The sequence below is a fragment of the Temnothorax nylanderi genome, unplaced genomic scaffold (assembly GCF_030848795.1).
Source record: "Temnothorax nylanderi isolate EJ_2023f unplaced genomic scaffold, tnyl_v1.0 TNYL_tig0163_pilon, whole genome shotgun sequence".
NCBI classification, from domain to species: Eukaryota; Metazoa; Arthropoda; class Insecta; order Hymenoptera; family Formicidae; genus Temnothorax; species Temnothorax nylanderi.
In genome coordinates, this window is record NW_027249225.1 from 323377 (window position 1) to 350400 (window position 27024).

Consider the following 27024-nt stretch of genomic DNA (forward strand, 5'->3'; position numbering starts at 1 on the left):
AAGATCTTACATTCATTTGATATATTTCTTCATATATTAATATACATGTGTGTGTGTGATATCAACATGTTATATCGATATATTAATTGGACATTGATTCCTGCAAAGTAGCTATGTTCCGAGGAACAAGAACATGAATACTGGATATTTACAAAAGTACAAAAGTTTACAAAACATCGACTACTATACAGCGAACTCTTCTAATCATATTTTTTAATAACTTTTTACTTCTACAATCGGAAATAGCTTTAACGACGCAAAGCTAGTGTAACATAGTTTTCTAACTATCTAAACTGTATTCGACTCGTATTGTTTCGTTACAATTAGGAAATCAGACTTTTCAGTATTTCAGAAGCAGTTAACTGGCGGTTACTGCTTGTCTAGGCCTTTTAAGTGTTTATTATTTTTTGCTGATATTATTTTATTGGTTGAAGAATCATTCCTTTTGATCAATATCATTCATATTTATATTTGAATATTCTACGAGTTAGATTTGCGTATTATATGAGGTCTTTATGAAATTCTTATCACATTTGCACAAGATAAAATTATTTGATCATACATAATCAGAGATGTAATCACAATCGCCATTAATTTCTATAAATAATAAATATATCTTTAAATATATATTATATAGACGAAAATGATTTATGCTACATTATTTTGATTTTGACACGACATATTTTGATACAATATAATTTTGTAAGTGTTTTGTCTTCAGTTAATGTCGAATTAATGGAAATTGCTGTTGTCAAGTCAATTATGCTTAATTGCGGTCAATTTTAATTAATGTAATTGATAAGCAGTTCTATACAAAATTCTTTTATATGGAGCTTATATTTAATTTATTACTTGCAAATATTTATTATTATCTTTTTTATTTTTTAAAAACGTTCCGTGTGCATGAGTGATTGTTGAAGTTATATGTTTAAGAGTATATTCACTTGAATAAAAATAATACATATTTAACTTCGCATTCATCTACAAATGTTCTATTCGTAAGTTAAAATTTACATTTCTATATTAATTTGTAACTTTTAATTAAAAAATATTGGAGAAATTTGATATGCCTTTTGCAAAGAATAGATAATTATTTCTTTGAGATAAGAAGATTGCGAGATAGATTGCACATACTCAATATGCATTATTCGATTACGTAGCTATTTCTATTTACCTTATTTTATTTTTAAAAATTTATTATTTCATGCTATTTTGTTATAAGAAAATTTTAACAATTATCTGAAAACTGTTTTATGTCATACTACGTTTAATTGCAGTTTTGCGGGTATTCTTGACTGTTATAAATTTATCGAAATATATTATAAATTTTGCTGAAAATATAGTGCGCTTTCCTACATTTTTCTATGATTTTAAAAAAAGTTAAATCTTTTCTGTTTAAAAACATATTAAGTTATTTGTATTAAATTGCGATATTGCAAATTTAGTACTTGATTAATATTAATAAAATCTGACATTTAGAGAATTATATTCAATTTGCCGTAAAAATTTACTGCAAAAATGTTGACATTAACTTTACATTCGATTAACTTGTTTCCATCAAAGTGGTTAGCCTTTCGTACAAAATTTCTTTGAAGGTGTATGGAAATCTAAAATTTCTTCTGGTTTGCTGTAAAATTTTTATAATTATATATATGTGTATATATGTATATATATATTATTATATAAAATATGCTTATATAAAAAATTTTGCAAAGAATGTTAATATTAATAATATATTAATAGTATAAATTTCTGCAAGAAAATCTAACAAGATTCAACAGAGGAAATTTTCTCATAGAAAATTTTTACGAAAAGCATTATTTAAGCATTAAAAGATTTATATTTGACATAAGTATAAATGTTTTCGAGTTGGATTTAAATGAACATTTTACGTCTCATAGATAGATGCAGATATATAGAAATGCACTGTTAAATTAATATGACTTTCGTGTGTGTAATGTCAAATCGTCTGCGAAACGCCTATAAATATTTTTATGGAATGTTACCTATATAATTAGCTTTTATAAAATGTATTTGTAATTAAATTATTTATAATGTGCTTTTAAACGCGATAAATTTTTAATAAACAAATGTTTATTTTGTATGTGAAAAATTTGTGTGCTGAAAAATGATTGATCTATCAAATTTGACGGATCCAAATTTAAGGTTCTAATGACGTTCTCGAGAATCTTCCTTGTGAGTGCTATGTCTGCGTGATTCTTGACCGCTAGGTGTAACAGGTCGTCGTTTTGACCTTTTGAATTTAGCGATATCCTCGCCGAACACATCACCAGTTCGAAGAGCAGATATCAAGTCGTCGAATTCGCCTTTGTTATCATTCTGTTGTCCGTTACTGTTTGCTTCATTCTTCTTACTTAGCGATATACTGTTTAATATACCCTCCCGCGAGTTCTTTCTCTCTATTGTTCTCTTCCGGAGCTGTAATAAATTATAGTACATTACATTATTTATATCTTATCATATTACGTGTTTATATGACATATGATAATATAACGCTTACTTCCTGTTCTTGTTTCGCTCTACGTTCTTCTTCTTCGATTTTCTTCCTCATGTTTTCTACATCTTGTCTCGCTTCAGCTAGGGCTTGTAAAAAGTTTTCAAAAATGCCAAAGAATTCATCTGGTTGAACGCCAGCCGAATCTTCACCGAACAGTCTCACTGCTCGATCAAACTGTTTTGACAAAATCATAATTATACATATTTGTCACAGTTACACTTATAACATAAATAACTTATTTTTACCCTAGTTTTCATGTCTTGGAATAAGTCTTCCGCCTCTGCTAATCTACATGTGGCTTGCGCCTGGAAGTCCCTCATCGCCGGTAAAAACATGTCACCCTGAAGTACCTGAGATTGACCTCGATGAAATTCTAAAAAATGAATAGAACGGGAATAGCACAGACGATGCAATAGTAATTTACCTATTCTTCATTCTTAAATACTTTTAGATGATCATTATCATTCCCATAAAAAAAGTAGAGAAAAAAAGGAATCAACAAAGTAGTTAATCACTTTAAAAAAATCAGAAACTTTTAAGTTTTCTTTTTTTTTCAGCTGTATTTAATTCCACTTTTTATGCAAGTTTGCTTAAAGCTCCACTATTGTATAATCGGTTATTACCTATTTCTCTTTGAACATCCTGCAGTCCATTTTTTAAGTTGGCCACTTCTTTCTGCAAATCGGCCATACTAACTTTAGCAGCTGTTTTAACATGCGGCATATCCTCTTCCATTTCTAAGACTTCTCTGAATCTGGCTTCGAGAATCTGCACAAGATAATGTAGTAAAGTCGTACCCTTGGAGCAAGAAGACTTGGTGTCGACTAGACGATTCAAAGAAGCTAATCGAAAGCCGCACGCGTTACCCCGCGCGTTCCCACGATTCACGTAATTTCCCAATGCTAAAACTAATTCCAAAAGTTTTCTGAGTCTCCTTGATCTGGCCACTTGTCGGCTCGCTTCTAAAACTGCTCGCATCCTTGGCGTCAGTTCCGCAATGCTAGCTGCGAATTTTTTTTTGTAATGAAGAGAACGCAATCTTTGTTCATAATGCGGCACCCTAAAGAACACAGAAGAATTGATATGTCGTTTGTTCAATGTTTCGTTGGTCTGTTTTGTAGTCTATAAAGAGAGATTGGAATTTCTCTAAATCGCTTGAAAGCTAATTAATCGCTAATTAAAGCAATTATCATAATCTCAGAAGAAAAGTCTAAAAGAAGCTGATAATGTCTAAAATACAACGCACTTTGATATTTGATACAAGAAACAGTCAGCCCTGTTTTGCAATTCCTTTTGATGGATATCTAACGAGGCAGCCTCTTCCGAAGATGGTATGTACTTTAGCAACTGCTCCACCATATCGATGTGCAAAATATTCTGTTGATCCATCGACAATATCGTTCTGGTAATCTCATTATCGGACATCTTCAATTTCGACAATAGTATAGTGCAATTCTGCGCTCTTCTTGAATCGATTACCGACATCGTCTTCTTATTCTTTCCTAATGTTCTCAAGTCCTCTATCGAGCCTTCCGTGGGAACGCCATTCTTTTGATAAGCGCAAAAGATCTTATCAATAGACTCGAGATCCATTACGTTGTAGAGCTTCGTATCGTCCAGCTCTGACCATATTGTGCCCTGCAATTTCTGTTCAGGTATCTTGGACCAGTTGAACGATTTTAAAGGATTACTCGGTTGTGGAACATTCTTTATTATCTCCACCTACGATATTTAATGAACGATTGATGTAAATTAAGTTATTTCCTATTGAGGAAAGTCACTAATTAGTAAATTATTCTAGCTGATTGCGCGTAACTTTAGGAGAAATGTTACTAATGTTTCTTCAACTATAATATATTACTAAATATTAATTAAATTACTATCACGCTGTTATATTAATATTATTATTACATATAATAGTTTTATATGTTACTTAAAATTTTTAATATATAGTAATAACCTTCATGGGTGGAGGAGCAGCCGGCATTAAACAGGGAGGTGGCGGGGGTGCTAATGGAGGAGGTGGTGGTGGCGGCGGGGTGGGTTTAGTCTCAAGCTTCTCGAGTACGTCATCTTCCACAATTTTTAAAGTAGCTTTCGCGTCGTCTGGCAAACTTCCTGAAGCCACTAGTTGCTCTAGACGTTTCCTTTCAGATTTCTCGTTGTTAATTTGTCGCGATAACGTCTCGAGGTTATCTTGCAATTCTGAAATTTTTTGTTTTGTCTCTATGTGCATCGATATCTCTTTTTCAAGACGTTCTTTGATCCTTGCTAAACTTGCTTCCATATCTTCCTACAAATAGATAATCACAAATTATGACTATTTGCAGCAGAAAAACAGACAATACTAAGCAGTAAATGACGATTCGCATCGTATTTAAGATATAAGAATAATACAATTTACTCCACATTAAATAAATTTATAGAAAAAGAGGAGAAATATTACTCAGGATTTTCATATCGCTGATTAGCCTTATATTTGAAATGCGTTCAATATATATTTTGAAAAAGCACCTTCATACCTGAATAATGTGTTTTTCTCATTTTGATATTATCAAGGGACACATTTATCGATCCTAATAATAAATTTCAAACGTTTTTCGAATGTGCGTGTAGCTTCGGAAAACAAATTAAACTAAGAAAATAAAATTCTTCTGCATAAAAACATATAGGATACGTGTATGTAAGTGAATATCTTTTAGAATTCATAAATCAAATTTTGCTATTATAAGAGATTATTATGGGAAGTTTGTTGTGATTGATAAATAGGATATTGAATTTTTTTATAATACCTTTTCTTGAGTCCTCAAATCTAGTTCTTGCTCCTTCTTAGCCAATCTCGTGGACATGTCCAAATTTTCGCGTTCCATCTCTTCGGCTTTCTTTCTTGCTGCCACAAGTTCCTCTTCTTTTGCGAGAAGGTGAACAATCTCTTTCACATTTATTTCAATTGGGGCCACATCGGGGTTTCTAACTAATCCCGTTTCGTTGCTTTCGGATTGTAAAACGATCTGCTGAACGATTCGATCGAACAACAGCCAATGTTGAGGATGCGAACCATAATCCACTAAAAAAAAAGAAAAAGAATTAATTTGCATTATGGCATGTCTCTGACGAAAATAAGATCTTTCAATCTAAAAACTCACGTGGTAACAAAAGACAATGTTCAAGTAAGCTAAGAAGATGAGGATAAGCAGCAGTGTGGCTGAGTTTCCGTCGCAAAAGATCGAACATGGCGCTAGCACTCTTAGTGTCCACATGTTCCTTTTCGAACTTCCTGGCGAGTTCCTTCTCGTCTTCATTTCGTACCATCTCAAAAAAATCGAGATGCCTATCGAGCGTCTCATTCTCGTATTTTCTCAGTTTCTCGATAATAGGTTGGATGCCGAGCATTAGTAGCTCATATCTTAGGTGTAGCCTAAACTCCAGCGTCACCTGGCCAGGCCCGTAGTTTAGCACGGCGTTGATAAACGACATGATCGCCGTTTTCAGAGATAAATTGTCTTTATAGATGCCGAAGTTTTTGTCAAGATCATTGATTATACACTGGAAGCGCGTTCTCTCGGAATGATACTGTTGGAAGTGCAACATGGCCTCTAGAACTTTGCGGTGACCGCCTGGCACCAGACAAACTGCACCGAGAATCTCTAGTACAGAGATTTTCGTCTTTATATTCTCAGATGCGAGCGACTGTGATATCGTGTTAATTGCCGTTGGATGTGCCAGCACGTGCGCTCTACCATTCTAGAAAGAAAGAGATATTAATTGAAATAATGAGGAAAAAACAGTGATACGTGTAAGATCTCTTAGCGAAATTAGGGGTATACATCGTTGAACAGTGATTTACACATTCTTATTTTCTCCCGAAAATATGGAAAAATTAGGTAATAAGCTGCTTATTTGACAAAATATCGTTAATAAATATTTTTTAACACTTTTAAACGCTTGACGGAACTCACCGAATTATTCATTAAAGCCTTCAGACATCCTATAACGCTAGTGTGGAGATTACTGTTAGCTGCCTCTGTATCCATAGTTCCTAGTACTTGTAATAAAGCGTTTAAACCATCTAGTTCTATAAATCTGAGAACGAAGCTGTGCGGCTGCGTTCTCAGGGCAGTCTTTAGAGCTTCCGCTTGACGCATTTGATTCGATATTTCCTCATCTTCTTCTGGGAAAGGATTCTGCATACAACATCCAATATGCACATACTCACATGTATCAGAGATAAAATCGAAAATAATACGACAATAATATTTCGCAGTTCAATAAATTCTGCCTTCCAGCAAAATTCCAAGCAATCCCAAGCAATCTTATTATCGTAAATCTATACGCACGATATAAAAATACAACATTCTAAAAATTATAACGTCAATATATCATATAAAGCAGTTATTGTACAAGTTTCCAATTTTCTTACGAGCCTGTCTTATCTATCTCATAATTTTGGTTTGTCTCATCTTTTTTTATATAGCCTTTCTAATTTCAATAAGTAAACTTTGTTAATAATATTTATCCATAATAATGTTTAATGCAAACGTCGAAATTATTTTCTATTTAAAGAAAAGAAAAAGAACGTCGGATCATTAACGGTCAATAATTCCGTCATTAGCAATCATAGATAATAGATTTCATTAAGCAATTTCATTCACTCACATTCGCTATCGTCTTCAATCTATTGATATAGTCCTCGGGATCGCCGCTAAGGTCAGTGGTGCGCAAGCCTCCGTTGTCCAATGTACCGTTACCTTTTCTGGAACAATATATCTGCCACTTTTTATTAGCTGAAAGTGCCAAAACTGCTTGTCGATTGGTTTGGGTCAGATCGAGCTCGTCGACAAGCTCGAGAAACATTTTATTCAACTCCTCTTCAGCTGGCATTGGCAAGGTCGGCGTCATTGCTTGTAACGTGAGCGTACCCGTATGCTCCACAACGCAATACGTGATTTCCGGTGGCTCGTCATCCTGTGAGGAGCAACTCGATTAGTTCAGTATCCTGTCATGCATGATATGTATTACAGATCTCATTCAAGTAATATTACATCAATAAATATGAAAAAGATACAAAATAGTAGTCTTCTTGCTTAAATTCTATGCGTTGAGTTATCAACAAGAATTTTCTCGCTTTCTATTTTGTGTGTGAAACACATGTTTTTATGAATAACTATATTGCTTGTGGGTGTTGTAAATGCAATACCAGTTCAAATAAATCGATGTTTGTATTACGTAATGGAAGAAAACATTTAAAAGAGTATTTAAAAATTTAATGCTGTGTTGATATATAAAAGTACGTAACGTAATATATTCGCAGTATATTAATTTTAACAAAAAGATAAAATTATCGCAAATACATTTTTGCAACTCTATTTATTAAATTGAAATATATGTTTAATAGTTATATATAGGTACATATGTAGAGTTTCGGGGAAACAGATAGCATCGTGATCAACAACCGTGGCTCACCATTGCCGCAGTTATTTGCACTGGAATTCGTTTTTAATCAATAAACTTTTTTTAGAATCTTACCTGGAGGCAGCCACAAAACGATTTTTTCACTCGTGATGGCATAGTTTGACAGTGACCAACAAATTCCTTCAGGGGCTGTGAACTTTTCACCGGACAGTTTGGAATCCTCTGCAAATTATAAGAAATTTCATGTATCACTTTTTATAATGCATAGTATTATAACATCGATAATTAACAGTGTTTTATCTTGAGATCTCATAAAAAAAATATTTAATGCCACTATGATGGAAGCAGTTAAAAGAGAGACAAAATTAAAATTGTATCGTAGAAATTTTGCGCATCCCTCCCCCCCTCTTTCTTGATCAAATCTAACATAATATGTTATATACACCGCATAATATTATACATTAAAGCATCAAAAAATAGGAGTAAACAGTTTTACGAGCATAATAATAACATTGTATTGCATGTCAATTTTGTAATACTCGTCGTTTTATTTTCCATTACAAAGAAGTGGAACTTTTACGTCTAGCCGTTACACTCTAATATAAGCATTTAGACACTTATAATGTATAAGTATACAGGGTGTTTTAGAATTGCACGGCACTATTTTAGGGAAATATTTTCTAGGTCAAAATGAACAAAAAAGTTTATATGTATAAACACATGTTCCAAACTTATTTATTAGTAAGATATTAAACAGTAAAGATTACATTTAACAGTGAAACATTTAAAGGATTTAAAGTATGTTTTCGAAGTGGCCGCCGTTTTGTTGAATTCTTTTTGCGTGCCCCAATAGGTCTACAATAAACTAAAGATTATATCCAACCCCATAGAAAATAGTCTAATGGCGTTAGACTATTTTCTATGGGGTTGGGTGAAGTCATCAGGATTATTCCTGATAGTTGCTGCAGCTTTCATTATGCGATTTCTTAATTCTTCTTGCGTGCCATAAGACGTGCCTGAGAAATATGGATACTTCGTGCTGAATGCTGCATTCAACAAAACGGCGGCCACTTCGAAAACATACGTTAAATGTTTTAATATTAAACATATATATAATCTTTACTCTTTAATATCTTACCAACAAATAAGTTTGGGACATATGTTTATATAAACTTTTTTGTTTATTTTGACCTAGAAAATATTTTCCTAAAATAGTGCCGTGCAATTATGAAACACCCTGTATATACACATATAAAAGGAAAGTAAATTATAAAGAGAAAAACTTAATTAATAGAATTTTATACTTGAATACAAGACTGTGTCTCGCATCTCGCATTATCATAGAAAACCTACAATAATATTTTATTATATCAAATAATTAGAGAAATATAATAAAATATTATAATTTTGGATTTTAATAATAAAGTTTTGTACGAAGAAAGAGAGACAAATATCTATATCTATATCAAAATACATATGTAGCATAGAGTTTAATCTTTATCATATGTAGCCATCATTGCAAATACATATAAAAATACGTGAATAAGAAATATGTGTAAATATATGAGAATAAGAAATTATGCTATATCTTGGTAACAAAAAATTACATGTAATTTTTACTTGAAATTCTATTCTCAACTTCTTTTCTCAAACACAGTGCAATGAGCAAATTGGCAGCGATGCAATATTATACAATAGTAATCAATTCTAAGTCAACGTAGCGAAAGTGTTTGACTAACAATAAAAATTCCTTTGTGATTTGATTATAACCTACGTGAAAAAAACGCCACGTTTCAGTTCTAGGCTCAGAACAAGACACGATATCTCGATCCTCACCGTTGGAGGACATGTCAATATCAGTTGGATCACTTTTTTGTATGCTATAATCGAGTGAAAGAGGCGCTCGGAGCACCGGTACGATTTTGATTGTAATCGTTCTCACGATTAATTGCGATTTTCACTTTTTGCACACTTTAGAGATGAAACCGCTTCGCTCGCATGCAGGTAAACACTCGACAATTCGAGTCACCAACCACAATTCCATAGGCTAGAAATTCTCTTATCTCGCACATTGAAATTCTTATCGCGCCAGAACAACGTCAGTTATCGCGCGACTATGCATATTATTATGATGTCCTCGGTGGAATCAGCTGATCTTTCATCGAGTAAAAGTAACTTTTTTGGAAAATGTGATACTTGATAGTACCATTGATTTATTCATTTTATTCATTCATTTCTTGTCAGTCTATTTATTTTACTGTATTTGCATTTATTTAGAGAGGCGGTAAAAAAATCTGTAAAAGTTCTGTAAAAAATTAGTGTCCCAAAATCTAAAGTAATTCTTTCAATACAATGTATTCATTTTGAATAAATATTTATTTCATTTTGAATAAATATTCATATTTTAATCTTGGAACAATAACAAAAGTTATTATAATACTTTCAGTGCAAGTTTTTGGCCGTGGTATTCGCCGGAAGCTATAATATTACACCATTCAACAAATCACAGGTTTACAAATCACAAAATATACTTTCCAAAGCTTCACGGTTTATAATCCGTTTCTTGAAATTACTTTAAAAAAAAGAGATACGTTGATCTATCACGTACCATGATTCACAATTGCCATCAGTTTAACGATACGAACGTAGTTACGTACTGTGGTTACGTATACAGTTTTCTCTGCCTTGCTTTACGTTTATGATTACGATAGACGTAAGAGCCTACATTTCGTTCTCTGCCATCAGCCTAAGACAATTGTAAATATGTGAAAATCGTGGCATCTCGAAAAATATAGCAATTTTATTGCTGATTAATCTAAACATTCATTATGTAATATTAAATCAGAAAGATAAGAAAAGCGTCAAAACAGATTTCTTATCAATTCGGTCACACTGGCTCAGTCAAATATTAATAAGTAGCCTATTGTAATCATATCTGTACGAAAGGCAGGCACAATATCAATGTATATCTGAATTTTTATCGGTTTAGATCTTTTCATAAACGTAGTGTCTTATAAATAATTCTTAATCCAATATCGATTTATTATGTAGATACACTGCAAATCTATTAAGTGTTTTATTTAATACACTTTTTTGTAGTCACTTTAGAAACGTATTCAATATTAAAACACATAAAGCGCTTTTTTTCAAACAATCGACAAAATATTGTTAATGTCAATAATTTAATATTTCCGCACCCCCTTTCTGATTTTAAAATTAGAAATGCAAGGCTTATTCCATTAATTAATCATGAGCGGTGTTTTCTTGGATAAATTAAATCTTTATAAAAACTGTAACGTGTTATCAAATTTTCAAAATAAAGTAACGTATAAGTTAAATAAAACGCTTAAAGTGTATTTTTTTCTATAAGTGTTTGTTACTTTAAAAGCTTTTTTGATTAATAATTGTTTTATTTTAACTTGGTTTAGTGTTTTATATTTTGTGTGTAACGCTTGATATCGCTTTATGTGTTTTTATATTGAATACGTCTAAACGTTTAAAAAGTTACAAAAGTGTATTAAATAAAACGCTTAGATTTGCAGTGTATTTTCGCGGAAAAAACACAGTTTATGTGTATCACACAATTGCAGTACCCATAATTATTTCTATTTTATTATTTCTATTACATTATATTTATCTATATGCGACATATGTCGAATTATTTCGAAACATTTAGCAACAATGAGCAACAAAAAGTTGCTCGTTGTTGCTTCAGTGGAGACGTAGCTTTTAAATTATTTTTCAACATTTCTTAATTAATTTATTCTACACTATTTATATTACACTATAAATTTTGATATGTTTCAAAATAAACAAAGTGGATTATTAAATACTGGTCCTTTAAAAGTTGTATTATTTAATCATGGAAAAAAGGAATCATAAATGAAATAGGATAATCATTAACAATTACGTTCTATTCATGTGATATTGTACTTTCGAAAATATCTAAAACAGCATAAATTATTCGATGTACTTTCCGTGAAATGAGTAAAAGCGCAGAAAGCGTGCAGATTTTTCGATCATAATAATGACATCGACATTGCTGCTGACTCCAGCGACATAGTATGATCGATATTGATGTGCAATATTCATAGTAATTGTGTTCACGCTAATTTAGCCATGCGAATAGATGTCTGATAGATTGTTATGGTCGGTATAGATAAGCACAACCGTGTCAACGGTAACTTATATATACATATATATATATATATGTTGTATTTATTTTGTAAATTATTTTATTTATTATAATTTGTTGACAATTATAATTAATATTTATAATATCAGATTTAAATAACGGTCGATTAAGATAATTTGAATATTTGTGAAAATGGAAAAAATGTAGAAGATAAAAAGCAATAATGAAATGCGTTCTGATTTAAAGACGGTGCACGCATATTATTATGAATTTTTACCCATACATTTTTAATTGTGACTCATAATGTAATTACTTTCTTCGGAATGGTTACCAAAAAAGCGTTACGGACATTTCATCATATGCTCATCATGTATGAATAATCACGTATTAGAAAGTTAATAAGATTTTAGCAATCCAATATACATTATATGCTTTCAGTCACATAGCATTATTTTCACGCATTATATAATACATTAATGAATTAATTTAAAAATATAGCCATTGAATTTTAAAATTGGACAAAGAATAAAATTTAACTACAAATTTCCCAGGTAGCAAGACTCGTCATTTTGACGTCAATTGACGTCAAAAGTCTGACATTTTGACGTCTTTTGACGTCATTTGACGTCAAAATGACGAGTGCTTGCTACCTGGGTTATTACTCTATTATTAGATTTTTCATTACTCTTTACTTATCATATGCAGTTGACTTTTTTAAAACAAAATTATTGAGGAAAATTAAAGTTACTGTATATATTTATCGCAATTTCCAAATTTTTTTCGAGATTGAATATATTTACGGTTAATTCTAGGCTTGAATTAAAACTCTGCTAAAACATAATTTTCTTAAAATAAGATAAGTTGCACGGTTTTCGCGTTTTTTATATAAATTGTTGGGATTTAGTTTGTCTATTTCTTATTCAAATAAAAAATGGTATTTCAATCGTATTTATTTAAAATAAATACAATAAAAATATGTAAGTAGGTATATAAAAATTTGAATTCCTGCAAAGTTTGTCGGTATGTAGTAAAATATGTAGTAAAATCGTCCATAAGCTATTATTATTATTATAAATATTACAGTACTTTGTCTATTTTTTTCAACTGCATGACAATTACACGATTATTACTTTTGCCGCGAATGTAATTGGGAAATTGTAACCGCGATTTGCAACATACGATAGCGGCATTTATTATTCAGGCCACTAATATTCCATAACAGCATATTATAATAGTTCTTATAATAGTGTGTTCATTATTTAAGCTATACACATTACCAGATTTAGTTTTCCCATTTTCTCCAACATGGTGTCCATTTTGAATTTCGTCAATTTCTTCTTCAAAGTAAACGTTTATTTTCTTCTGAACCGAGAACCAAATCTTCTGTCGGATATCCGTTCGAAAGTTGCTTGCTTCGTATGCGAAGATTACCAACAATTTGTCGACAATCTCATCATCGAATTATATTGCGTCTGCAGAGTTTAAATTTAACATTTAGAACATTCTAATTTAGACTTTATCTTGTTTTGAGATAGCAAAGATGAAATTCGATTGCTTTGCTAGGCTTCGCTTGTAGATCGCGGAAGTTACACGCGGCATTGTTTCACGAAGCCTTCTTTCTCTTGGAATAGTCCTTGTAAGCGGATTAGTAAGGGATACTTATGGTTCTTGAGTTCTTCTTTAATACTCGCAGTCAATATATGTTGTGCTTCAAATTTTGCTTTAGAAAATAGCATAGTAACAAATTGAAGATGTTGAGTCAAGTTCTTGCAAGTTCTTTCATTGTGATTTCGTCCGCAATTTGATGTTTATATATTTATAAAAAATTTGACATTTAAAATATTTAATTAATCATTTAGTTATATAATTTTTATGATTTAGAAAGAAATCTTTGTTAAATTTTGCACTAAAATATTTTTTCTTATTACTTTCAGCAATATCTAAAACATTACGTGTTTAATAATGTTTCAAAATGCATTCTCATAATTTCAGTTTATAGAGAAATTTAGTCTTTAACTAAGATTAGTAGTTTTGTAACAATAAAGTTGGATTAGTTGTGAACGAATTATTATTACAATAATTTCCTTTTTGATCACATTACTAGACTTGATTTTTATTACTTCAAATCATTTTACACATTATACCTATATTTGCTTACATGTATTCTTTAGTTTTTGTTGTTAGATTATTTTATAAAAATATATTTCAAGGTTGTGTTTTTTTCGCTATCGAGAGGGATTCCAATAAACGTTAATAATAAAATTTGTAACAAAATCTACCATTGTCTTCTACTTTTCATCTTCGATTGATTAATCATTTTCGGTAATCTATTATTAAAATTTTAGCTTTTGTGTGTTACAAAAGATTTGTCTCTTTTTCATTCAATTCACTGTCTTCGTCTTGTGCCCTTCAAAAAGATCTATTGGAGTATCTTTTGGAGTCTCCTGAGGAGAGTCTCTCATTTACATATCTTCTCTTTATTCATTTCTGATAATTCAATTTGATTCTTGGAAAGAATCGAATGTTTAACAACACAATGTTGCAAACGCAAAGTTTTTCACTCTCGTCAAAGTATTTCACACTTATATAATTATTGGAATGTCCGACAATCTATTATAAAAAGAACAATGATGATCGATGAAAATTCGATGATTATGAATATTGTGACCCGACTTTTCTGTTCGTTTCGATCAAGACAGCGGATGATCTCGCTCGCGGAACGTTCTTGCTCGCGATTGTAGGTTGAACTGCCAGGTGAAAACACAACATCTCTCAACCTGCACAGGTGCACATAGGGGCCCCCCGACCGGGCCCTGGAGGAAAGAAGGGGGGCCTACTTGCGCGCTAGGATCTCTTTGCCACGAATACTTCGGTCGGTACTGGCCTGATATAAAATCCGGGAATATTATTTGTAATTCATATCGCGTAAAAATCGAATTTGCACCCAATCAGTATAATAAATATGAATTGTTATCTGGTGAGCTAATACGAGGGAAAGTTGAATCAAAAGTCACAAAAATTTGCTCGCAAAAATATTGTCTCATTCGAGCATTTTTACACAATATTTTCACAACAAATATATATTTTTATTTTGAAAAACAAAAACGTCTGTTCTTTCCTACTTAATGCTTACTCTCTATACCTCTTCTGTATTTCTTACGTTGACTTTATTTATTTATTATTATGTATCACTGCTTCCTTTGAAAATGTTTCTTCATTAAAAAATGGAATAACCATTTCATAAAATCTTAAAGATTTTCAAAAATTTGTACTATATAAAATTTTCAATAAAATTATTTTTATAATTTATAATAGCATTTGAATAGACAAATGGAGAATCTAATTATTAAAATAAAGATTACGAGTTGTGAGACAGAATCTATATGTGCAGTTTATCATCCGCGTGTAAGTTTGATAATTACCAAAATATCCAAGTAAGTCGATTATTGTCGATTAACGTGCTTAAACATAAGCTTAAAAATGAACAAACAGGGTAAAAAAGTGTCGCAATCAGAGCTGGTATGTATGCCGTATGTATGCCATTATGCCGTTCACGTGGAGTAAACTCGTAAGAGTGTATTACAATTAGATCGTCGCGTCGCGTCGCGTCGGACCCCAAATCGTGTTTCTTATTTCTTGCTCGTCATGATCCGTCGTGTCGTCGCCGCGTCGTTGATCTGACGCACGATAGAAAACGTTCGTCCTTTCTCGCCCTGCGGTGGCAGTCTTGCCGAGCGGAATGCACTCTCGTCTCTTAGTCGCCGATGCGCGACGACTGGTTTTTCAGGAGGAAAAATAAAGCATACGACCGTCAGAATATTTTTTCCTTTCCTGTGCATGCACTTTTATGCTTTCCTCCTGCATAACTGAGAAAAGATGGAGGAGGAGGAGATTTTATTGCCATGCTCTGTCTTTTACCAGACTGCCTATCTTGAGAATAATCCTCATTGTGGTGATCGCATCTTTAAGGTTGTTATAATAACCGCGGCTCCGCGTGATCGAATTGAATCATATCAGCTGATGAGTATATGTAAGTTAGCAGAACGAACTAACGTAGTAACTTGTATGTATATATATACAACAAATCGAGTTCCTTATGAGAAATTCAGCGTCATTTTTATGCGCGCGGGGATATTTTAGAAAATAAAACTTTTACTTTTATTCGACATCAGATTAAAGATTTTGTAAATATACATATAATTGAGAACGTCCTTTAAGATGTTTAAAGCTTTAATTATATATCATTTTTTAAATATAATTTCGTATAATAAAATAAAAAATCAATTGCTCTACAATTTTATAAGCCTGACTACAGAAACCCGAAGATATAAGAACTGTTTTATAAATTATAACATTTTTTAACATATTATAAAATCGTTGGTAAAAACAAGGAAGAAACTTTTCGCATTTCTGCGGAAACACGCAAGGCCATTTTTTTATCCACATGTTTCCGTAATAACCTGATTTTAAGGTAAAGTGGATTTCAATATGAAAAAAAAAAACAAATTTGAATACGTAGAATATCTGGCAATTTTATACATATATATATATATATATATATATATAAATTATTATCTCTTTTATATTGTATATATATAATAGATAATGATTAATTTAACAATTGAAACAATAATTAATGAAAATTATTGTATTTTAAAGTGTTTTTAGAATCGATTGAGCAATAAGAATTTTTAGGATGGAATTTTACGAGTCTTTAAGTCTCATCCGCTAGATAATAATCTATTGCAAGTTTATCTGTTCATGACGATCTTGTTGATAATTTGTGAGTTTAACCTTTGCATCGATATTGCCATTAATATACAATGATAAACTGTTAGTAAACAGGCAAAAGCACAGAATACGCCGCGTATAATGCCGAAGAAGTTGTTTGTGAACGATTTGTGACGTTTCGATTAAAGTAGTTGTAATAAACACTTGTAATAGGTGCATTAAAATTCCCTTTCTTTTTTCCACTCTTCGAGCCATCTTCTCGCTATAATATACATAGGAGATTATCTACTAAAAAGTAACACCGAACATGCATTATTGGAAAATACCATGGACATATACGTATATAAGTGCATTTTCCATGGCATATCCTAATCGGTGTCAACTATTGCACGTATCGACCTACTGAAGAGAAGACCCGTTATGTGATAATCTTCCTTTCCCTTCCGCCGCAATGGTATTCTCATGTTCTCCGTCTCGCTTTCGACGTTTAGTAGGTACGCCGACTACACGTTAAATGTAGTCTCTCGCATTGTGATGTTTAAATCGACGGAATATATTAGTATAGGCATAGACTATTTTGTGATGGATGTACTTAACAATTTCCGGGTGTACCGTCAATTTCAATTAATCCACTTTTGATCATTGATTGATAAATTAAACATTGTATTAAACGTTTAATGAAATGCTGTTAGTTAAAATGCAAAAATGCAAAAATGCAAAAATGCAATAATGTATAATAATTATATATATACTTATATAATTAAATTAATAAATAATATTAATAAATTAATCGCAAACCTTTTATGTATCTCTTCATGAATCTTCTACCAAAGGCCCACTCGTGTGTGAATTAGAGATTTTAGTATTTCTTTAGATTTTACTATGCAACTTTCTAGGATTTAACTCATTCCTATTCGTACAACGTTGAGGAAAATCGTTTAGATATTCACATGTGTCGTTTCTGATGTATTGTCGCTAATGTTTTATGTCCCGTTGTAGTCATTGTGTTTACTATACTCCGCTATAGATAGTATAGATCGTCTAATATACATATATTCAGTGTAGGCAGTGTAGGCACAGTGCGTTTGCAGTTACACGTAAGTTCATCCAGGACTATCTTGTCATTCTCGTTTCGGTTACAACAGTTAACAACCATAACAAAATGTGTCGCCATCCTCCAAGGTCTTTTCGTTATAACACTTTAGATTAATTATAATATAGATATACTTTTCGATATATATCGCTTTTTTCGATTGTGGTCATATTTGTGATCATATTTAGTAAACGCTAGTGTTAAACAAATACATATATGGGCAATTGTTGAAGTTTGTAACATATGTATGTATAGTAACATATCGTTAAACGTATAGTACATATAGTTCTTTTATTCTCTTGTAAAGACGGGAGCTATCCATTTAGTAGCCATTATGGAAAAAATGTTGGTTGCTATAGCTATAAAACTGGATAATACGCATATCAAACATTTAATAATTGACAGTATTCTATATCACACATCACTGAACACATCACTCTTGACAGCTATTGCTATTACTAATAAAAGCAATTTAAATAATTTAGATTACTAAAGGAATTACATGTAAAATGTTGAGACTGCTTTTACTCTTTTTCAATGCAAGTATTTCTTTAATATACATATATTGATAATCTTTGTCGATGAATTCTATGATAGATTTGTGCATTAAGTGAAGCCTTTACATATTAACAAAAACTTTTTTCTTTTTAAGTGTAAAATGGCAATAAAATTTCCATATTATAAATTATGATATTTAAAATACATAAATATCGTATACGTGCCTTCATTTAGAGTCCTTCTTGGATAATTAATAATTTATTTATTATTAATATTTCGGTGAAAGAAAAGCTATCTGTCGAATGAGGCACGAGTGACATTCCCAGAAATCAGCACGCCTCGACCTGCTACACCTGCTGCTCAACACAAATCGTGGCATACTGACCCGAGGTGCGTTTTAGAATAAATTTAGTAGATGGTCTGCCAGCACACACGTTAACGTTAACGGTGCTGCGATATGAGAGACGCATTTTAAATCAGTAGTTGCGAAGAAGACTTGACGTATGATTGCGTGCGCGAGCATTTAAAGAAGTTTAATGAAGACCAATTGTGGTTTCTTGGCACGTAAATGAACATTTATCATGGATATTTTGCGCCGTTTCCAATATATTTGTTTCAAAGTTTGTCAAGATATCTACATAAAAGGCAGAGAGACTTAACGGAATTAATATATGTTACGTAATTCTTTTTCTGTCAATCTTGTAAAACAGTCTTATCTAATTATTGTGCTTTTATATAAAATAATTATTTAAGTACATATTATCATATAATACAGAGTGTGTTTTATTTCGTGTGCCAATTATTTCCGCTAATTATCTCAGCAAGTATTGGTTTATTGGAAAAAGTTTTAGATAAAAGTTGGAGAATTCAGAGAGGACCAGCCAATAAACGATTATTAGATTTTAGGTCCGGGGCCCGTGTTGGGCTCAGTAGGGCCTAAGTTAAATTTTTTCAATGGAAATCCCCATTTTTTATTGTATCATCTTTTTCTATTAATCAATTTGAACAACTTTTGTCTGAAACATTTTTTTATTTACCTCATACTTTTCGAGATATTCAAGGAAAACTTGGTAATTTTTTCAATATTTATAGCTTACGATATCTCGATAATTGTTTGTCGGAGGAAAAAGTGGTACAGGACTTTTTGATTTGATTTGGTTTCAAGAATATACTGTTACAATAGTACTTCACTTTTTTAAAATATTTGTGTATGAACATGAAAGCTTCAAGGAGATGTATACATGGGGTCCTACTGGGGTTCCTACTGGGCTCAACACAGGCCCCGGACTCAAAATCTAATAAGATTGTCTATTGGTCCCCTTTAAACCCTGCAACTTTTATCTGAGACATTTTTCCAATAAACTAGTACGTTCTGAGATAATTAGCAGAGATAATTGGCACACGAAATAAAACTCACCCTTTTTTTATATACATATATATAACTAATTACTTTTTACCACTTTGACCTTTTTACGGGCATAAAATTGCACTTATTGCAAATGCAATTTACATATTTTACTATTAAATTTCCAATTTCTTCGTAAAAGTAAACCAGCGATAACAACTCTCGTAACACTTCTCCCATTGCCTAGATCTGTTGCACAATTCGATCGACGAGAGTTTATTTCTTTCGGATTTACATACGCATGCGTAACTGTGTGTAGTCTTGTTAGTGCCGTACAAGTATGCCAAAAGCGCTCCTAAGTGCAATGAACGAGTTCCACATTCGCGACTTAGAGTGGTGGGCAAGATGCGATTTATTATCGTGACAGTGTTATCGCCAATAAGGATAACACCGCAACTCGCATGACCGCGTCAAATTCGCGGCCACTCGCTTATCAACATCCTTTCTAATTCGCCATTGCGACCTATCGTCGCTTCCCACCGGGCGATGCGATTTAAAAAAAAAGACTACGAGTTCTCGCAAGCAGCAGCACGCTTTCATGTATCAAGTTTCCACAATCAAATCGCAAACGGAATGCAACAAAAACGCCAGAAAAGTTGCCCATTCGGATTGGCGAAACGACGCGACGATCCGTAAAAATGTCGGTCCTACTGACCTAATATATGGATTCAGCAGATGAGAAACATGCATGAATGCACTCGTGCCACACCTAAAGATTTTGCGGATTCTTCTTTTGAATCAAATACGCGACTAAATCATTCGCATCACCGTATCTAATTATTGCACCTATAGACTGGTTAACTTCAATCCGAAAAAAACCCATTTGTATTAACTTTTTCAGTGCTACGTCTATATATATATACCTATATATATGTATATAATTTGGATTTTGCCATGTACTGCTATCAATTATAAAGCAAAATCAAATGATTTTGTTGCTTTTCGCGTAAATTTTACATTCGCTCTGACAGTACGACCCAAAACTGTTGGCATGTATTCAAACATTTGATATCTGTTGCATGAATCGTGACTATTTCGTTCATTTTCTGTCATTCGTTTATGTGCTCGCGACTTACTCCGTTATTCGTCAGATTTTCTAGGAGAGAGAATCACAGGAAACCTGGTTACATTGTTTGCTTTAATTTACATTCTGAGTTTGCATTGAAAGAAGAAAAAGAAAAGCATTGAGAAACTCAAGTCTGCATATACCTATATGCATTGCAATTATAATTCTTGTAATCGATCGGCCGTTTTTCTTTTCAAATCTGTTGATTGTTAAAAAACAATACACACATTTTATTTTAATTGTTTTGCGATGTATCATCTTCTTCTATTTTTAGTATTACATGAGCACTTGTCGAGCGTTACGTAACTCATCGGTTTAAAAATACTTTCAAATCTACAAAGTGCACAATATTCTCGGAAACAGTCGTGCCGTCGTGCCTAAATATAAAAAAAAAGGAATTGTAAAACATGCGCATATTTACATTGTATCTGGAGTAGATGACGAAAGGGCTTTTATCAATGGTAAATCGTGTATCCTGCGGCACGTGCGTGTCAGCATCATCGTTAGTGCATTACGATGCGCTGATAATTATATGTATATATTACGGAAATAAGTTTCCGCCGCAATAAATATTCCCTGACGCGGAAAGCCTACAGACGTGGAAGAACGTACGTGTTTTGCGATTAGAAAATATGGTAGTTATATAATCGCCAATTATGTAATGCAGAACATTAGTATCAAAAGAAATTATTTAAGTTAATTACTTTAATTTAATTAATAAACTTAAATTAATTAGTTGTACACGTATAGTGTGTAGGTTACTAATTAATAGCATTTGAGATATTTTAATAATAATAAGTATCAATTAAAATATAGTAAATAAAGTATAAAATTTAGAGATAAAAATTTACTTCTTATTTCTTTGATTTTGTAGTGATACATTGATGTACAGTGGAATAGTATAATATTAATAAATAACAATATGATATAATATGGCAGTTATAAATATATCCAGTAATGATAAATCCAATGTCTGTATCGCAGAGTTCACGCGTCGACAATGAAACCATTGGCTACTTCCGCTTCACAATTGCCCGTTACATAACGATAATAAGTATATTCGTTTACATTAGAAAATGACACTTAAACTGTTCGCACATATGCATTAAATGTTGCACTTCTGCGGTCTCTATGGTAGTATTCTGTCTACTATGTATTTTCTCTCTCTCTCTCTCTCTCTCTCTCTCTCTCTCTCTCTCTCTCTCTCTCTCTCTCTCTCTCTCTCTCTCTCTCTCTCTCTCTCTCTCTCTGTCTCTCTCTCTCTCTCTCTCTCTCTGTCTCTCTCTGTCTCTCTCTGTCTCTCTGTCTCTGTCTCTCTCTCTCTCTCTCTCTTCTCTCTCTCTCTCTCTCTCTCTCTCTCTCTCTCTCTCTCTCGACATTTTATTCATATCTCAATGTAAAGAATCTCTCTTAGTATTGCGTTGCCCCCACATTGCATCATTAAATTTATGCATTGTCTGCTTTTTTGAAATGTCCAAGCCTCAAAGGTTGAGCATTTCTCACAAGAAACATATCACAACTGTTCGAAACTGATAGGATTCTTTTTGAAATATATTGCTGAACATAAAATTCTAAGCAATACATATTTTTTCATAAGCGCTCTTTATCAGTCTATTAACATTTTTGACCTTATCAGAATATTTACATTTAAACCTTCAAATATAAACTTCTTAAATAATCAGATAATTATAGCACTACTAGATATATCTTTAATAACAAATTATACCTTTGAGTTTCCATCTCGTTGTACTTTGTATATTTTTATACGGATGCAAACATTGCACAAAAATAAAGTCACAATTTGTTTTACAACTGAATTAACACGTACCGTCCGTAAGCAGTAAATTGTGTTTAATTCAACAATTTCCGATGACTTGAATATGTGAGTCCGAATCTGCATGTCACAAACATAACATTTATTATTTTAATAACACTCATTACTAATTTTACTTATTACCGCGTGGAATTACTTCTGGTGACACAAAATTATGTTTTATGAATAAAATCACATACACAAATTTTAACACAGCTTTGCAACTGGTGCAGCATTCATTTTTTACATATTTCTATAAATTTTCATCCACTTGAGGCGTCCATGTAATAAACCGAACACCGAGACGGGCCAAGGGAGTCTGACAAATTTTGCTTAGAACATGGCACGTGCATTAAGCGCGCGCGTGTGCGCGTGTGTGTGTGTGTGTGTGTGTGTGTGTGTGTGTGTGTGTGTGTGTGCGCGTGTGCGTGTGCGTGTGCGTGTGCGCGCGTGTGTGTGCGTGTGTGTGTGTGTGCGCGTTTGTTCCCAAGCGAGCACATGTCACGTGTCCTTTAAGCTCAGAAGGTAGAGGTAGCAATAGTGGGACTATTGTCGTGGGTACTGCCGTTGCAGCACTCATATGCCGTAATCATCAGTGGAGGGTAGTTCTCGGCATAACTCTCCATAGGGGGACTGGACCCTTGCGCCGTGGACTAAACATCTGTCCAAGGACCTACCACTGACATTATTCGTCTTACTACCTTGGAACAAAATACATACATATATATACATATATATATATATATATATATATATATATATACATATATATATTTTTTTATTTTATTTTATTTTATTACAGAGTTTGTGTGTGTGACTGGATATTCTGGATTAGTCAAATTTTACGAATGATTATATTTATACCTAATGTACTTGTTTGATAGGCGTATGTTGTTACGAGAAATGCATGTTGTTTCCAAAACCGCATCAATTATATTGCACATTATTTCAAACTCAAAGTTTGATAACATTGTTTGTCGTTGTGTATTACTGACACGATATAAAATCACGACAGTTCCGACTTTTGGCCTTAATTGTTGTCAATTGCTACCAATTTCCGAGTGACTGTACTGTGTCTGCAGTTGTAATTTATGATTCGTATAAGATGACATTCGCATCTCATATCTCATATCGCTATGCTTATGCAATGATGACAATAATGACAATATTAACAATGGTAAAAATTAATTATTACTAGTATTTAATTATATAACTACATGCATATTGTTATGTGTGTCTCAGATTGTTCGTACTTTTGTTTATATAAATCTTTTCGGCTATTTATAATTAACTTTCTGTCAGTAACACTTAATTACATAACTTTGTAATTATTTAAAATCATACTTTAAATATCTTTATGATTAACTCTTGAATAAAAGTTTTGTTTTAAAGTCTAAACAAAAGCTTTTATAAGAGTTGGACATTTCTGTAATAATGGGTTGAAACATGATGGTTTTAGCCATATATCAACCGATATGCACGAATCTGTCATACATGATCATTTTGGTAGTTTCTTTCGTCTCGTTGTGTTCGTAATAATTATGACCGAGAAAAGGTTAAAATTACATGCTCGATTTATTTTAAAATGTATATCATTTTTTTTTTTAAGAAATGACGTTAATATGCCGTTTTTATGTCGTCCACGACCTATACTTAAGTTTCTAATGCACATGCCATGCGTGTACAAATCTTTTGATATAGACACCACTCTTCTCTGACTCATTTATAAATGAAACACTTGAAGCATTGTGTTAAGATTTGTCCTTAGGGCTCGTACACACAGGATTTATGTAAGGAAATCATATAAGAGAACTTTCAGTCACGCGAATAGGCTGCAATCGATACTACTATGAATGAATCACGAACCTAAATAACATCGACCTTAACCTTTCAATAGAATACTAAAGTCAACTTCTATGTATGTATTAATATTACTGTGATCTATGCATTGCCGTACCGTGATATAAAAGTGCGTCCATTGTTTTCTATATTTGGTATAATACCTATAATAATCATCGTAATATCTTATAATTTTTTAAACATTATATTTACAGTTTTTATTACATTTTATCATTAAAAAAATTACAATTTATAACAATATTATTATTATTATTTTTTACTTGTACAGAAATAAAAATATTTATTCTGTATTACAATTAAAAAATTATGAATACTGCTAAGCGGGTTTAATTACATCATATTTTCAAATATTACCCATACGTACTATTGCATCAAAGCATTGTTGCCATATATTTTATATCTTGTCAGTAAATCTTAATCTCTGCATCAGCCCATTTTTTAATAATTAATATCATCTATCTGGCACCACGTGTATATGTATTCTATAAATCACGTCGAGAATTTGCGAAAAAATTGTACAATTATTCACACTAGAGAAATGCCTCATGGGGATTGTCAGTGGCTGTACCAATTGTTCTCAACTGGCGAGATCTCGTGTGAGGGGAGCTTTAAGGGTGTACACTGTATGGGTACAGGGAGCTGACAGCTGTGGTCGATAACCCACATGGCTCTCTTTGCTCTCGTTGATGTGAATGGAGATGCAGAGCTATCGATTTTATCGTGCCATTTCATTAACGGACATTGATTAGAAGGCAGTGCTTTATCGTCCCAATGGCTATTGACTCATTCTTGTTCCTGCTAGCGGATCGTTTAAGAAAAAGTTCGGATTCTTATCGCAGTCATCAAGATATATTTAAGCGATTATGCCTTATAAATAATGCTTGTCAGCTCGCCTTTTCAGCCATCATTATCCTATATCGGTAAAAACTCTGATTAAGGAGAATTACGATTATGCGGACGGCCGAAATTATATCATGCGATTTTTTTCGGAAACAAGGAATGGAAAAAACAGAATTGTCTTTTCTTTTTATCGTGGACATTTACATAACAATCATATTTCTTAATTTAAGGTTCTCTGCTTAAATCATTCTTTGTCTCTCTCTTATTTTTTACAGCTCCTCGCGGTAAGAGGTTTTATATATATAGGTATTATATATTTTACGTATGTCACGTTATATTCACGTCAAAAATAAAGAAGAAAAAATCTTGAATTTTTCATTTTAATTTATCTAGGCTAAGATGGAATAAATAGTTGAATTTTTAATAATTATATATAATTGTCTTTGTTAATGTGTAATGATGATAATAATCTGTAAGGAAATATTATAGCTACGTTGAAAATAGATAATTTTTACTTCTGACAATCTATTCCTTATAATCTCTATGCTATTCTTTTTCATCTTCTCTGCAAACAATAAATAGTTCAGTCGGTGAATATTCCTTTTAGCTGTCCGGATACAGTTTTCTAGAAAATTGGGATTTATTGTATGTACATTATATAGGTAGGTATATATATAATGTACATAATGAAATAATATTTGCTGTTTGTAAACTCCCTCTCTCTCACTGTCTCTCTTTTGTGTGTGAATGTGTTTCTGAAAGAGATATTCGCGACAAAATACATTTATATGATGACAAAAAAGAATAAGATCTATATCGAGTAAGGCAACGTGATAAAATGTGAGTTTAGCCTTGCGATGTATCGCTGCATCGGTATACGCGATGCCGAAAATAGTTCGCGTAAAAGCGAGAAGAGACTAGACAGACAGGACCACTGGAAAGTTTATACGGCATTCTGTATGAAGATCGTTTCTAAATATTTAGCATGCTGACATACTAACGTATATTTTTTCTTGTAAATCAACAGTAGGCAATACCTGTCGGCGAAATAAACGGCTGTTTCGGAAAGAAACGTGAAAGAATAGGGATCGTAGAGCCCTTACCAGATCTTTTGCAGCCCGCGAAATATGGTCGCGCCGGTTGGAACGCGCCGATCAATAGGAAGCGAAAAGGCACATGTCCCTGTGGCTTCTTATGCCATGGCGTTCATAAGATCAACATTGGGCATCTCTGGGTGTCGCCCGACGACGCGACGTCGCGCGTCGTCAGCGAGCTGAACGGCCCGAACGGTGCGAGTTTTGGAGCAACGTTTGGTTAACGTATAAATTTGACACGACAAACTCTGCTGCTGTACGCAAGACTTACGCGATCAGGCAATGCTGATATTAACGATCGGATGGGATCGTGAGAATGATGACGCGACGACGACGACGACGACGGCGGCGACGGCGTCGGCGTCGGGACGGAAGCGGCACACGCGATGCAAAAGCCGAGAAAAGTCGGAACACTGGCTTGCCATCGGATAGATCGTCGACCCGACGCGACGCGACGCAGCGGCTCTGGTTACGCGACGACGCACTGCGCCGACGTCAAAACGACGTCGGCGTCGACGTCGACGTCGTCATCATCGTCAAGGCGACGCGCGACGGCGCG

General features: G+C 32.9%; 1 protein-coding gene across 4 annotated transcripts; it reads right to left on the bottom strand.

The window, feature by feature from the left end:
* Positions 1–6: 6 nt before the first annotated feature.
* On the bottom strand, positions 7–26957 carry Daam (disheveled-associated activator of morphogenesis-like protein). Of its 4 annotated transcripts, none has more exons than XM_071715388.1 (13): positions 26475–26957; positions 13343–13537; positions 8045–8152; positions 7175–7483; positions 6478–6702; positions 5665–6262; positions 5311–5585; positions 4479–4811; positions 3765–4240; positions 3142–3578; positions 2764–2891; positions 2522–2692; positions 7–2439 (listed from the first exon to the last, which is right to left on the bottom strand). In XM_071715388.1, exons 2-13 carry the CDS (start codon positions 13379–13381, stop codon positions 2170–2172), a joined length of 3369 nt encoding a protein of 1122 aa, XP_071571489.1. In that variant the 5' UTR covers positions 13382–13537; positions 26475–26957; the 3' UTR covers positions 7–2169. The 4 variants fall into 4 exon arrangements, with proteins under 4 accessions (XP_071571489.1, XP_071571486.1, XP_071571490.1 ...); XM_071715385.1 differs by lacking the exons at positions 13343–13537; positions 26475–26957 and adding exons at positions 22687–22752; positions 22872–23354; XM_071715389.1 differs by lacking the exon at positions 13343–13537.
* Between the last annotated feature and the right edge of the window lie 67 nt (positions 26958–27024).